At 41.7% G+C, this 14,977-nt stretch overlaps 1 protein-coding gene across 5 annotated transcripts in view; it reads right to left on the bottom strand.

The window, feature by feature from the left end:
• zgc:158766 (uncharacterized protein LOC100009641 homolog) overlaps positions 1 to 14,977 on the bottom strand; it is a 183,551-nt gene that overhangs the window by 80,073 nt on the left and 88,501 nt on the right. For all 5 annotated transcript variants that reach the window (XM_043719356.1, XM_043719354.1, XM_043719352.1 and 2 more), the window contains exon 3: positions 2,468 to 3,806. In XM_043719356.1, coding sequence (XP_043575291.1) covers positions 2,468 to 3,806 — 1,339 coding nt within the window. The remainder of the gene's footprint in view (positions 1 to 2,467; positions 3,807 to 14,977) is intronic.

The raw sequence follows: 14,977 nt of genomic DNA, 5'->3' as shown, positions 1-14,977 counted from the left end.
TCCACCTCACCTTTCCAATGATGTATCTCTGCATTCAATGTTTTTATGATGGGAGACTGGGACCAGAATTCCTGTTTAAGATTGTTGGTGTGATTCCAACTTAATTCATAAAACATAAAGCCGTACACAAATCATTTTCTTGATAAAATCAAGAGAGCAGCTCACCACCACCTTCTCAAGGGCACCTAGGGATGGGCAATAAATGCTGGCCAGCCACTGACACGCAAGTTCCATGAGTGAATGAAAACAAAAGGCTGATTTACAGAATGTATGGTTACATAGGTCTATGTTTTACCTAAAGCTGCAGTCACCCAAATTTCCATTGTGGTAAGTACTCTTTAAATAACACCCGACAACTGTCTATTTTAATACAATTAAGCTGCTATTATCAAATATGATAATACGATCATCTTTGTTAGAAAATGCAAGAGTTTGACAATCTTTTCTTTGTCAAATAACAAAAACAATGAATAGAATGTTTGATACCTCGTTTTGTCAGTTGAGTTGCTGATTTACAACAGAGACAGAGACCCCTTTTCAATGGATGAGGGATATAGGCCAATAGTAGGCAGGCAAGACTAGTTTAGGTTGGGATTATGTTTGGCATGGACTGGATGGACCAAAGGTCTGCTCTATGACTCTATGAAGAATAATACATCATACAGAATAACTAAAGATTGAGAAAAGTTCTTAGGCTGACCAAGCTTTTTTCTTGTCACATTCATCCAAAGTAAATAACATAGGAAATTACAATATACACAAGAGAATCTGAATGACATGAGCACAACATCAACTCCAAACACACTGCTTGGGCAGAAGGAGGTGCTTTGGACCAAGCTGAGTTATGTAAGGTTGAGGGTCATTGGGTTGACTTGGAGCATACTAGCTGGACAAATCAACAATATTGTACAATCTCTCAACATAGTAATGGCTACTTAGGCCAGGTATCTGAGAGTGCTGAGTGTATGTGCAAGTGTATCTAAAGCAGAGTCACCCATTTCAAATGAGAAAGGGAATAGAATTGCCAGTACATATAAAAAAACAGAACAATGCATTGTCACACAGGCATTTAAATTGTGCTGACACATATATTATCTGTTGCATCTCTTGAATAAGCTTAGCATGAGAGATTTCACCTGTCAGAATCCCTTTAATCTGCTGTCACTCTGATGCAGGAAAGTCCTTAAATTGCAAAGATCTGCAGATATGCAGTTAATGAGTGTAAAAGGGTCCTGACCTTTTATTCTTAAAACCCGAGAAAACAATTTTATTATAAAGAACAATGGTTGGTCAACTTTAACCTTTGATACTGTCCAACTGACTTGACTTAGTGTTTTTGATGGAACTATGACAAAGGCCAAAATAACAGAGCCATGATTTCTTTGTTATTCTTAACAAGAATGATTGACATTTGTTCAGGACTGGGTAGACAAAGCAGTTAGCAGTCAGCTCCATCAAGGCAGTACATCACTTCGGAGCCTTTTCCCAGTGGAGGTTGGATCTCCCTGCAATCGGATAGATCCTACCAATATATGCAGAGGCAGCTTGGCTCCAGAGACAGTCTGCTAGTGATTGGCTGGGGGGGGTGCAATGGAGTTGTATGCCCCACTAAATACATTCTCCAGTATAAATTCCCACAATCAGTGCAAGTCCTGTAAAGGGGCATCCCCTCAACACAAACAGCCCTACCTGCTGAGGGTTTAATTGATACATTTGCATCTTGATTGTCCTGAAGAAGAGTTAAGCCCAAAACGTTGACTCTCTTGCTCCTCAGATTCTGCCTAACCTGCTGTGCTTTCTCCAATGCCACACTTTATCCACTCGAACTTGATTGGCTCTTCCATTCTCCCACCTGTCTCAGCTATACCCACATCTCAGAGCCCCTATTAGGCCTTTCCCTAGTCCACATACTGTTCTTATTAGGACTCAGCTCTCTAAGACCAACTTCTGAATTGGAAGTTTTTCCCAGGAAGGTCGTGTCTCTCATTCCACCACAACAAAGTCTGAGATCCAGCCCCTGAAATGAGGCTGACATTGGGATTGTGATGCAACTGGGAAAAACCAGCCTGACGAAACCAACTTTACATCTGCCTGGTTTCACAAACCCCCCTCCTCCCCAAATATGACCCTGACACTGAGAATCATTTAATTCTGCAGTATGAACAACAGTTCAGAGGAGCTTTCATTCATTCAATAGACAATGGAGTTATATAAAAGAAAGATTTGCACAATTATTGTATAGCTATGAAGGGAGAAGCACTCTACACATCCATGAATTACTGAGTCAAAATTCAATGCACAAATCATCTCTCAAGTTCTCTGGAGCAGCGATTGCTCTAATCAACTTGCTGCTACCAATAGATTCCACTATCATTGATGGGTGTACTGCATTTATGACGACATTTTAAGATTTGATGGTTACTTAAATTGTCAAAATCAGACAGCCGATTTGAAATTCGGTGCTTACCTGGAGAGGCCGACCCACTCCCAGTATTGGCCAAACACCCATCAGACTCCAATTTCCCTAGCTCCCCTGAGTTTCCATTTATTACTTTCTTTGGACTTTTTGAGGAATCCCCGGAGGAGAATCTCGTCCTTAGTGCTTTGCTCTGTAAGTTCTTGGAGGTCAAATCCAAGGACTTGGATCTCCTGCGGCAGGTTTTACTGTCAGTGACAGAACAATGCTCTGCTAGTGTCACAGGCCCGTTTCGGTCTTGACTTTGCTGGCTGCTTCTAGTTTCCTCATTCCCTCCTTTAGTTTTCAACTGATCACCACGTAGGTCATGCTTACAGTTCTGATTCTCACCAGCTCTGTTCGTACGTAATCTTGGCCTTCCATTATTGATCACTTCAGTCTTATGATCCATGGCTTCCTCAACAATAGACTCCTCAGAACTGAAGCCCAGTTGCATGGGGTTCTGCAGAGCTTCCATGTATGATTTCCTGAAAAGGCGCCTTGTTTCGATATACACTGAATCCCGGTGTTGCTTCTTCCGTTGGCATGGACTGCTTAAGTCTGTGGCAAAGGTTAGAACTTTTGTACTAATTCTGCTCTCAGTCACAGGAACCACCAGAACTTCTTCATTAGCTGTCGGGGTGTCTGCAGACAGAGGTCGAACTAAATCGGGTAAAGGAGATACTTCGGTGTCATCAGGAATTTGTGGAAACAATACACAATCTCCTTCATTAAACCCTTTGGAAGAACCCTGTGTGACATTGCTTTTCAAAGACTGCATGCTCCCTGATAAAGGAGTCCCACTGTTAGTTTTATCTTCCGAAATTGCTGGTGTCTCAGATGAAAGCATTGTATCGCCAGTTGGGTAATGGTCTGAAGATTTGCTGTTTTCTGTTTTTTGAGGCATTGTTTCCCTGGTGACGCTGGTATCTATCAAATGGTCATGGTGAACTGAACTGTAGTAGGAATGGGTAAGTATGGTTTTTGGCTTGGTAACAAATGCAGGGTTAATTATGTTCTTCCAATGTACTCTCAAAACAGCCGTGCCACTTGTTAGAAGACAACTATGCAGGGAGCAGTTCCTCTCATGGTTCACACTTTCTAGGAACTCCATGGTGAAGATGTTTGAGTAGACACACTCCGGGACAAGAATTTCTTCTAAGGAGTGTCCATTTCCGGAAAGACATTTTAGCACTAATCTTGCAGATTGATTCCCCTGAGGTACAACCTGGATGTAAAAATCTCCAGTCTTGAGAGGAACCCTGTGCAACGATGCTAACTGCACCACCACCTTCTCATGGACACAGAGAGGCCAGCCTTCATGACGGAAGATGAGCCCTGCGTACTTGGCCTGCAAAGAAAAGAAAGGCAATATTAGCATTATTCCCCTCAAGGAGCAAGACAAAGGGTTAGCTTTTCACAGCTTTGCTTTCATTGTGTAGTTCTAAACTCCAGAGTTCCTTCCCAAAACATCTCTACCTTTCCATCTTCCTTTTAAATTCTCCATGGACCTTCTTCAATATAGTAGGGTTTAAGTCCCAATGTTTCTAGTTTTGGTTTTAATGTCCTTCAGCATCTTGGATTTACATAGCACCCAGGGTTGCTTGTCTACTTGCAGTGCAAAGCAAATACTAATTGTTTCTCCTGCTGTCTCCCCAAGCTCAGCACTGAGTAGGGCTAATGTTCATCACTTATTAAAACACTCTGATTAGCCAAGAAGTAGGAAAAAAACCAATTAATTAAAAGTGATATAGAGTGGTTAACTTAATGTGGTCTTTTATAATTTTATTATTAATTTTTTTTTAGAAAGAGCATCAACCTGTTTAAACCTATTACATCTCTGGGGATTTCAGTATGCAGATGGACTAGAAAAATTAGTGAATGCCATAAACAATAATTTATGAAATGTCCACAAGAATTTCTTTGGAGCTGCTTATGGTTGAGACCATTAGGGAGCTAGCAATTCTGGATTTGGTGATGTGAAATTAAGCCGAGTTGATTAGGAAGTTTAAGGTGAAGGAATCTCAAGACCGCAGTGAGCACAGTATGATAGAACTGACTCTGCGGTTTGAGAGGATGAAGCTGGAATCAGATGTAATAGTATTACAATTAGGTATAGAGACATGAGGGAGGAGCTGGCCAGAGTTGCCTGGAAGAGCCTAGCAAGGAAGATAACAGAGCAGCAATGGAAGGAATTTCTGAGACACAGACAAAATTCATCCCAAGAAAGAAGTAACATATTAAGGTGAGGGCAAGGCAACCATGATTGACAAGGGAAGTCAGGGACAGCATAAAATCATAGGAAAAGATTAGTGGGAAGCCTTCAAAAACCAGGCAAGGTCAGCTAAAAAATTAATAAGGGGAGATGATGAAATAGCAAAGTAAGCTAGCTAGTAATATAAAAGAAGATTGCAAGACTGTTTTTAGATATAAAAGGTGGACACTGGACTGCTGGAAAATGAGGCTGGAGAAATGGTCATGGTGAGCAAGCTAGCTAGTAATATAAAAGAAGATTGCAAGACTGTTTTTAGATATAAAAGGTGGACACTGGACTGCTGGAAATGAGGCTGGAGAAATGGTCATGGTGAGCAAAGAAATGGCGGAGAAACTGAATAAGGACTTTCTATCAATCTTCACAGTGGAAGAAATCAGTAGTAGAACAGAAATTCGGGGGCAGAGGTGAGTGTTGTGGTCAGCACTAAGGAGAAGCTGCTGGGGAAGCTAAAAGGTTTGAAGGTAGATAAATCACCAGGACTTGGATGAACTACACTCCAAAATTCTGAAGGAGATAGTTAAGAAGATTGCAGAGACATTGGTGATAATCTTTCAGGAAACACTGGAGTCAGGGAGGTTCCCAGAGGATTGCCTAATGTAATACCCCTGCTTAAGAAAGGAGGGAGGAGGAACACAGGAAACTACAGGTCGGTTAGCCTGACCTTGGTCATTGTTAAGATTTTACAGTCCATTATTGAGGATGAGATTGTGGAGTATTTGGAAGTGCATGGTAAAATAAGGATGAGTCAGCACAGCTACGTCAAGGTGGGGTCATGCCTGACAAATCCATGGGAATACTTTGAGGAGGTAATGAGCCAGTTAGCCAAAGGAGAACCTGTAGACATGATGTATTTGGATTTCCAGAAGGCCTTTGACAAGGTGTTGCACAGGAGGCTAAAAATAAGATAAGAGCCCTTATCTCAGGGGAACTTACCAGCATGGATAGAGGACTGGCTGATTTGGAGAAGGCAGAGTATGGGGATAATGGGTCTTTTTCAGGATGGCAGACCGTGACTAGTGGAGTTCCACAGGGGTCAGTGTTGAGGGTATTATTGCTAAATTTGCAGGCAGCACAAAGATAGTGCTGAGAAATGGGGAGGCTACAGAAGGACTTGGACAGACTTGGAGATGAGCAAAGGAGTGGTAGATGCAATACAATGTGAGAAAGTGTGAGATTACGCACTTTGCTAAAAAGAATAGAGACACAGGCTATTTATTAAATGGAGAAATGCATTGAAAGTCTGAAGCACTGACAGACGTAACAAAACCTAATTCAGGATTCTGTTGTTAATGTGCAGGATCAGATGGCAGTTAGGAAGGCAAATGCAATGTTGACATTTATTTCAAGACGGCTGGAATATAAGAGAAGGATATACTGCTGAAGCTCCGGTCAGACCACAATTGGAATGTTGTGTGCAGCTGTATGCCCTGTGTCTAAGGACGAATGTGTAGGAGTTGGAGGGTGTCCAGAGGAGGTTCACAAAAATGTTTCCAGGAATGAAGGGCTTGTTTCTTGATTTGTAAGGGGAAATTAAAGGATACAAGGAGAACAGGGTTGAGAAACATATCAGCTATGATCAAATGGTGGAGCAGACTCAATCCATCTAAATGGCTTAATTCAGCCTCTATATCTTATGATCATATGATCTGCAGCCAGTAGGACTTGAACATAGAACATCTGGGTCAGAGGTATGCACACTACCACTGCACCACAAAGACCCTTTTCTCTTGTTGTTCATTTTGAAATCAGTTTGTTCAGACATGTCATGACACACTTCTGTAGCAGGTGGGAGATAAAACTTGATCTTCTGGCCCAGAGGAAGGGACACTACAACAGCGCCACAAGACCCATATTTTCAATCAATCTTCTCAGGCATGTTACAAGATCCCTCCATCGATGGTGAGACTTGAAATCATATTTTCTAGCCCAGAGATTGGGACACTACCACGGAGTCACATTTGCCAATGTACTGATTATCTTCTTAATAAACTGCATGATTTCTCATAACCACACCAACACATGTAGGCACTTGGTGCAAAGATTGCAGCATTATGTAAACTCCATTGGCTCATTGGAGTGGGTGATTTATTAAAGTAGAATGAAAATGCCACATTCAGTCTCTGATATGAGCTCAGCACTCAATCTCGATTATTTAGCAGAATGCTGCAATTGACCCTAACATTCTTCTGTCAGGTAGAGAAAATCAGATAGGATTTGACTCCCAATTATTAACCACTGCTCACTGGTAATACTATCATCACTGGGTTAGAAGGTTGTTGCTTTAATTCCCACTCCAGTGACCTGAGCACATAATCTAGGCTGACACTTAAGTGTAGACTGATGCATAGTTGAGTTCAAAAGGGGACGTCAATCAGAATTCCCAGTCATGATGGTCACTCAGTGTTCTTCGCCGCACAAAGCGTTGGAACAAGGAGAGATACCTTTCTCATAGGTTTCAAGCCAATACTGCCATCTGCACACTGAGATATCAATCTGGAGTATCTCGAGCTGCACATATATGGTCCCTGAGACTGCTTGCTCCTTATCACAATGTAAAGGTCTTCAGCTCCTTACATACTGCCAAAGTCCTTTCCTTACATCTCACAGAGCAGGTTATTTAATACAGCTCTCCAGAGTAGTGCCTACGGCCTCTCTCTTCACATACTCATTTCACACTGGCATCATCTGTTTTACTCATGCCAGAGTTATAATAATCATCATGACTTACAACGGAGTTGGTTAGCTTGGATGGCTGGTTTGTGATGCAGTGTGACACTAATAGCATCGGCTCAATTCCTGCCCCTTGCTGAGTTCACAGTGAAGATTTCACCTAAGGTGTGGTGACCTTCAGGGTAAACTCACCACTCATTCTCTCTCTCTCTCTCTATAATGACAGCATAGGACGAGTGCAATGTATCTTTAGAATAAAATTTCATCATACTCTAAAATCAGCTGAAACTACCTGCCCACATTTAATTCAGAGAATGGTGTAAATATCAAAATGATGATCAACAAAAGTCAACTCAACCCAAATAAAATCAAGGGTATGAGAAAGCAAAAGGAAAAAAAAAATGTTTTACTCTTGTTTGGCTGTAATTGTAAAGGCTGGATAATTGAAAGCAAACTCAATTCTAATATAACAATTCAAAATAAGTTTAGAAAAGATTGAATTTCAACTTAGGGAAGAATATTACAAATTAGGCTAAGTCATAGCTTTCAGCTGAAGTCTTTTTTCATGACATGAACTTAATCTAAGTGCAATGGTGAGGAATACTGCTCTGCCAGGGACTGCTTTTCAGATGAGATGTTCAAATAAGGCTCCTTTCCAATCATTAATAAGGAGCAGGTGGAGTTTGTTTTAAGAGAAGAAGAGAGGCTGATAGAGGGGAACGACAGGGAACGATAGAAAGGCAGAAGACATGTGTCTTTCGTGTCTTCAGGCTGTCCCGACTTTACAACCACTGAAGTACTTGTTAAAGCATGGTCTTTGCTGTAACGTAGGAATTATGGCAGGTAACCTGTGCATAGCACAAAGCACTTTGATAAAGTTTTGTCTTTTGCTTGGTATGGTTGATTGATGGAAATCTTGTATCCTTTGAACAAAACAACAGGGTCTTCTCATGTTCACCTGAAAGGGGGCAGATTTGGCCTTAACTTCTTAGCTCAAAGAGGAAGTTAAACCTTGCTGCACACTTGCTGTCTGTTAATTGTCCAGAGTACATTGTCGGAGCAACAAGAGGAAGTTTGCGTCATCTCCACAGAGAGGCTGAAATCTAAGTCATCCTGAAGACCCCTTTGAGGCCATCAGTTAAAAATTCTGGAAAGAAGACTCTTCTCATGCTGCCTTAGCAAATAATGCAGTATGCCAGATGACCAGCAAAGGGGAAAGCAGAAAGGAGTTGAAGACTAATCTCAAAAATAAAGATGCAAATTGATTGGTAATCAAAAGCTTTCGTTGAAAAGCACTGAACAAAAACAAAACAGCATATCACTCTGTCAATCTATAAAATTACCTTCTCAAGGAAACTTGACATGGTGTAAACACATTTTTCTGTACTTGCCATCAATTTCCATGACCTGCTCCTCAACTGAATAGTTGGCCTTAATTCTCTGCATTTTCACTGGCATGGTAACCTATCTCCTCTACTCCCCAATAACCACCTCCCCCATGTTCTTCACCTGAATAACTATTTTTCAAGTGCAGGCTCTGTCAGAATCAGTGGGATTCCCTGGAAAAAAAATCACATTGAAGTCAAATTCCATTTCCATCCCATGCCAAAATTGCAGCAGAAATGGTCAAGGTTAAGGTATGATAATGAGCACCAGAGATCGTACCATTTCCCAATCCCTGCAGTCGAGTTGAGGCTAATTCACTAGCTCAGAACACAGCAACCTGATATATTTGTGTTCTATCTAGCTCTATGTAGAGTCTGAATCAACTTGTAAAGTTATGGGCAAAGATACTGAAACATTTGCCTGTGAGATAACCTCTAGATTAGAGTTCTGTTCATATATGTAAGAGTAACATCATTAAAGCTATCTCCATGCTGTTCAAGTGCTGCTGATGGCCAGTATTGGGATATCATGTAGCTAGCAGGATTTAATTAGGCTAGAGACTAGAAAGACACACAGGCAAAGTTTGTTCTGGGAATGACTGACCAGGCCATTTGGCACTAACTCAGCAATATAGAATGCAGACTAAGTTTGGTCAATCACAAGGATGAGCATAAGGATCACGATGTGCAATGAATCTGCATCCATTGATTACAATGCAGATATTATGTCATTGAACTCAATGCTGCATGCTCATTTCAATGATTTCAAGGTCCAAATAGTGTTAACTATGTAGAGGAGAGATGTTCTGTATCTGCAGGATGGTCTTCACACACAGTCAGAAGGCACTGAGAGTTGTTAGTCAAAGCACTCAATGCCAAGCTTCAAACATCAAAGATCTAGATGCAATGTTGCAAAAGTTCAGTGCTCTCACAGGAGTTGTCAAGGTCAATGAAAGCTATTTCAAATGCCACATTCTACCAACTAGGAGAAAGTGAGGACTGCAGGTGCTGGAGGTCAGAGTCAAAAAGTGTGGCGCTGGAAAAGCACAGCTGGTCAGGCACCATCCGAGGAGCAAGAGAGGCGACGTTTCATGTATAAGCCCTTCATCAGGAATGTGGTGGGGAGGCATGCCAAGGGGGCTGAGAGATAAATAGGAGGTGGGTGGAGCTGGGTGGAAGATTCCTAGGAAGGCGATAGGTAGGTGAAGGTGGGGATGATGGTGATAGGTCGGCTGATAAAACAACCATTCCGACCTATCACCATCAACCCCCCTCCCACCTTCACTTACCTATCGCCTTCCTAGGAACCTTCCACCCATCCCTACCCCCTCCCATCTATCTCTCAGTCCCCTTGGGCCTCCCAACCCACATTCCTGAGGAACTCTCCTGCTCCTCTGAAGCTGCCTGACCCTGCTATGCTTTTCCAGCACCATACCCACATTGTACCAACTACACCACTAGCCCCATGCACAATTCAATTTATCTCACACATTGTTCACTCACTTCACAATTAACCAGTTATTAAGCCGTGCACTGATATGTATTCTATGTGCGCTCAGATATTTAATTCTGCCGCATAATTACATCTCAGTTTGCACACATTGCCAGGGTGTACCAGATTAGTTTTACAGCCAAATGAAGTACTCTTGAAATATGGGAGTTGAGAAATGACAGCAGCCAATTTTACCAAAGCAAGGATCCAAAAATAGTGGGGTGAGCGGAACCAGATAACTCGTTCTATTGGTAATGAGCGATGGAATAATACTGGTGAGGAGAATTCACTTGATCTTCTTCCAATATTGCCATGGGATTTTCATATTCACCTGAGAAAGCAGATGGGGCCTTGGTTAAGTTCTCGTCCAAAACAACTCAGCACTCCCTCATTGTCTTAGTTGCAGAGGATGAAATGGAGCAGTCTTCTGTCTTAGAAGCTTGAGTGAGCTGACCAATGAGTTTAAATTTTTCACTGAACCAGACTCCTGGATGTGTCGAGTTCAGAACTCCTGACAGCAATTATTCAGAAGTTATCAGCAAGTTGAACTCCCTAAAACAACACGGGAGTTAACTCCACTTTGAATTATTTGCTGTCACTGAAATATTGAGGAGGATATGGGATGGTCGGAAACTTGACTTGAAAAGTTATGGCATTTGCAAACTTCTACATTTCATCCAACAACTCTGAACTCCATGAAAAGCCTGTCTTCCTTTTGATAACATGTTTTCTTGTTTTTTCAAACAACAAACCTAACAGGGGCTATCTGATTTTCTTTTCATAAGCAATTTCAGTCATGGAAACAGGAGGTTCAAAAAGGTCTTTTTTTCCCCCCAGCTGTCTGGTCAATGTGGGAAATGTTTAGTAAATGGACAAGTTCCTCAGAGACTGTAAGGGTTCGCGTAAAATGAAGTCAACCACAGCTAGGTTAAAACAACTGTCAAACTCTAGGAATTCCAACAAACTTTTAAGCTCATCAAAGCCAGGCGAGGAACAATGAATTGTTTCAGCCCAATGACTACAGCCTGAAGAGAGGAGGGAATGCAAAACACATTGTCAGAGTTCTTAATCACATGCTGACAGCTTTCATTGTGGGGTTGGTCGTCTCGGCTTTCTGACTCGTGAAGCAGATCCAAGTGAACTTCTCGGCACCTAACAAAATTTTTAGTTTTACTGAGACACTAAGTGTACAATTTTCACCAGAGCCTTGATTCCGCTCTGGGATTGCTTTCCACTGTTTCTTGCTGCCTAACTCACTTGAAACACTGGCTGCTGCCAGGCAGTCAATTAATATAAAAAGGCTTTTAGGTAGAATATAACCACAGTTCATCCCTTGTCTGTTTTCATATTTCTCCCTGAATGGATTCTAATTAGTATACGTGTGGCTCAGAGTTTATTACATCTGCATGTTAATACTACATCTGTGTGTTAATGCTAGGATGTTTAGAATGAATGTTCAAGTGTCAAATTAAAATCTCACTGCAGCATGCCAGAAAAGTGAATTATTCCGGGTGTATGCATCAACTGTCAGACAAGTAGTTGTACTTAGGTCACACCTTCAACTTACTGGGAGCATTACCAGACCAAAATTATATTAGCAGATATTTAGACTGATAGCCAGTTAGTGAGCACCTTAAAGCGGTGAGAGAGATAGGAAATGGGGGGGGGGGGGGGGGGGTTTGAAAGAGAGTATTCCAGACCTTAAGGTCATAAATAGCCAAGACGTAGCCAGCAAAGGGGAACAAATTAAATTAAGAATGAACAAGGGGGCATAAATGGAGGAGTGCTGATGGTGATTGCAGGAACAGGGAGAGGCAAGGCCAGAGATTAAGGATTTTTTTTTCAAGCAAGGCTTTTGAAAAAAAAGGATACAATTTTTAAACAACCAGACTTGGCTGGCCCAAGAGGTGAGATAGGTCACCGTATGCAGGGTGATAGCTCGAAGTGATCAGTCAGCCAGGACAGAACAAATAGATCATCTCTGCACCTAACAGTGCCTCAGAAAGATAAGTGCATACTCATGCAGCACCTTGTAGGAGTCAAGTCCTTCACTGCCAAAATATTTTTTGGAAGTGCAGTCACCATTGTATTGTAGAGAAACCCAACAGGCAAATTGCTTTCAGCAAGGTCTCACAAACAGCAATGGGATACTGACTGGATTCACTCTTTTATAGTAATGTTAGTCAAGAGATCAATATGTTAAAGGACACCAAGCCTTCTTTGAGGTTGAGAAGTGGAATTTTTTACCACGCATGAAAGAAGGAATAAGGTCATGGCCTACTGTCTCATTAAAATGATCCAACTTTCAACAGCATGGCTGGATTTTAGTTTCACATCCAGTCGACCCAGACGAGATAGTGGGATGTATTCCAGAGATATTGTCTATGTGGACTGGTTTGCTGGTGTACCATTATTTCAAAGAAATTGATCTACGTACCTTCTCCAGTAGTTGTAATGTGATTTAAAGATCGAGACATGGAAAGCACCCGAAGCTTGCATGGGACACAAATCCATTCAGCCACCGCTGACTGACGCAAGGAGTCCTCATTAAAAACACAGCCTACCGTACAATTCCACCAAAACTAAAAACTTTCTGCTGTGTTCTGTTTAATTCACCCGGGGAATTCTACAGGCAGAAGTAGTGCTGTAAAATAAGCAAACATTTTCACCAAATCCATTCTCATTCATATTACACTTCCTCACCCTGCTCTACAATCTTCAGCCTTTTGCCCACAGTTGGTTTTCTAACCTTCTTCCTCTGGCTGCACCTTTTCCAACCTTTTAACAGCGCTGCCTGACCTGCTGCGCTTTTCCAGCAACACATTTTCAGCTCTGATCTCCAGCATCTGCAATCCTCACTTTCTCCAAGTAGAAACATCCTCCAAACTAAATAAAAGGGAAACCAAAGCTATTGGCCATGCACATTGCCAAAAGCTCTATCCTCTCGTCACTACCCCCATCCTTCTCCCTGTCACCTGTCTTAAGCTGAGCCAATCTATTCACAGCCATGCTGCCATATTTGATCCAATGTTGAGCTGCCAATGTCACCAAGAGCATCCAGATCAACCAATTAACACCTGTCTCTGGAACGATGTGTTATGGTACTGGAGGAGGACATTCAACCCATCATGTTTGCACTCGCTCTCCAAATGAGCATTATAACTTAGTGCCATGCTCCTGCCTCTACTACATACCATTGTACATGGTTACTTTCTGCAGCTGAAACACTTACCTGTGTCTTTGTTAGTTACAGACCTATGTATGCTAACACATTCCTAGTGGGCTTTGCTTGTCCCTCTTCAACTTAAACTTCAGCCTGTCTCCTAACTTGCACTAAATCCCATCCAGCCACTCCCCCTGTGCTTGCTGATCTCCATTGCCTCCCAGTTGAACAATACCTTGATTTGAAAATTCTTATCCTTATCTGTAACATTCTTCATGGTCTCATTCCCTTTTTATATTTGTAATCTTGTCCACTCCCTCACTGAGGTACCCAATTTTAAATGCCCCACCACAGGGGCTTTGTCCCCAAATGCTTGGTTCCTTAGCTTTGAAAGTGCATCGATTACTCTCTGTCTCTCTCTACCTCATTATCCTCCTTTAAGGCACTCCTTAAAACCTACCTCTGACTAAACATTTGGTGATCTGGTCAAATATTCCCATGCGTGTCTTGACGGTTTAAGATGCTTCTGTGGAGCAACTGGAGTAGATTTAGGCTACAAATAAAGACAACTTTCTGTTCGGTTTGTTGGAGGTGGATTAGAAGAATCAGTCAGTCTTATCGAAGAGAACCAGAGTCCTACCAGCAGTCATGTTTCATCTGAGATCAAATTTACACACTCTGGGATCTTTCTGTGCACAAATTGGATCCTGATTGTCTTTCCCCTGCCCAAAATCAGTGACTACATTCTAAAAAAGGTTATTGCCACAATTTAATGATCCTTAGTCCATGATAATTAGACAGTGATTCGCTAGACTTCTGAAGAATTCAACGTTTCACCGTCACTTTCCAAAGCCATCTGTGGATTCTGAGCAGTTCATCGCTTCAGGTCTATCCACTTTAAAACAACTGAATTTCCTGAAACTCTGCCAGTCACATCGCCAATAACAAGCCTTTAATGAAATGTTCAATCCCAATGCGAGTTTGAATTTAAAAGAGGTCTCTGAAAGATGAACGACCCATGATTTTGACAATTCAGCCAGCAAACCTCAAGATTCCCTGACTCGGAATGCTACTTCCTTCTGGAAAATTTTGGTTCTGCCCTCCAAAAAGTGATAATATCAATCATAGCAACTGAAGACAGCCTGCATTTTGTAGTGGCCATAGTTTAAAACAGGGCATGTGTATACTGCAGGAAGAAAAGTTAACCATGATCCTTTTGGCACCAGGAATTCCTCTCTGTATTGAGAGCTGGCCTTTCCTGTTCCATTTGCAGGACATTAAGTGTCAATTCTTCTGCAGACACAAACAAATCTAGAATTCAGATTTTGAGCTATTCTATTTTAGTCACAGAAGGCAACCTGGTTTTGCAGAAGAATGGTGTTTCCTAAGCAGATGCTTGAAAGCACAGAGAGTTCATGAGGATCTTTGCTGATAAAAGTGTTTGCCCTTCAGCAAAGATACCACCTCAGGCTTACAATCTGCCTCATTAAACTCTAATTCAATGTCACCAGCAACAAACCAAACAAACAGAATGGGA

Source organism: Chiloscyllium plagiosum, chromosome 29 (genome assembly GCF_004010195.1).
Source record: "Chiloscyllium plagiosum isolate BGI_BamShark_2017 chromosome 29, ASM401019v2, whole genome shotgun sequence".
Lineage (NCBI taxonomy): Eukaryota > Metazoa > Chordata > Chondrichthyes > Orectolobiformes > Hemiscylliidae > Chiloscyllium > Chiloscyllium plagiosum.
This window is presented reverse-complemented; position numbering and strand designations above follow the sequence as displayed.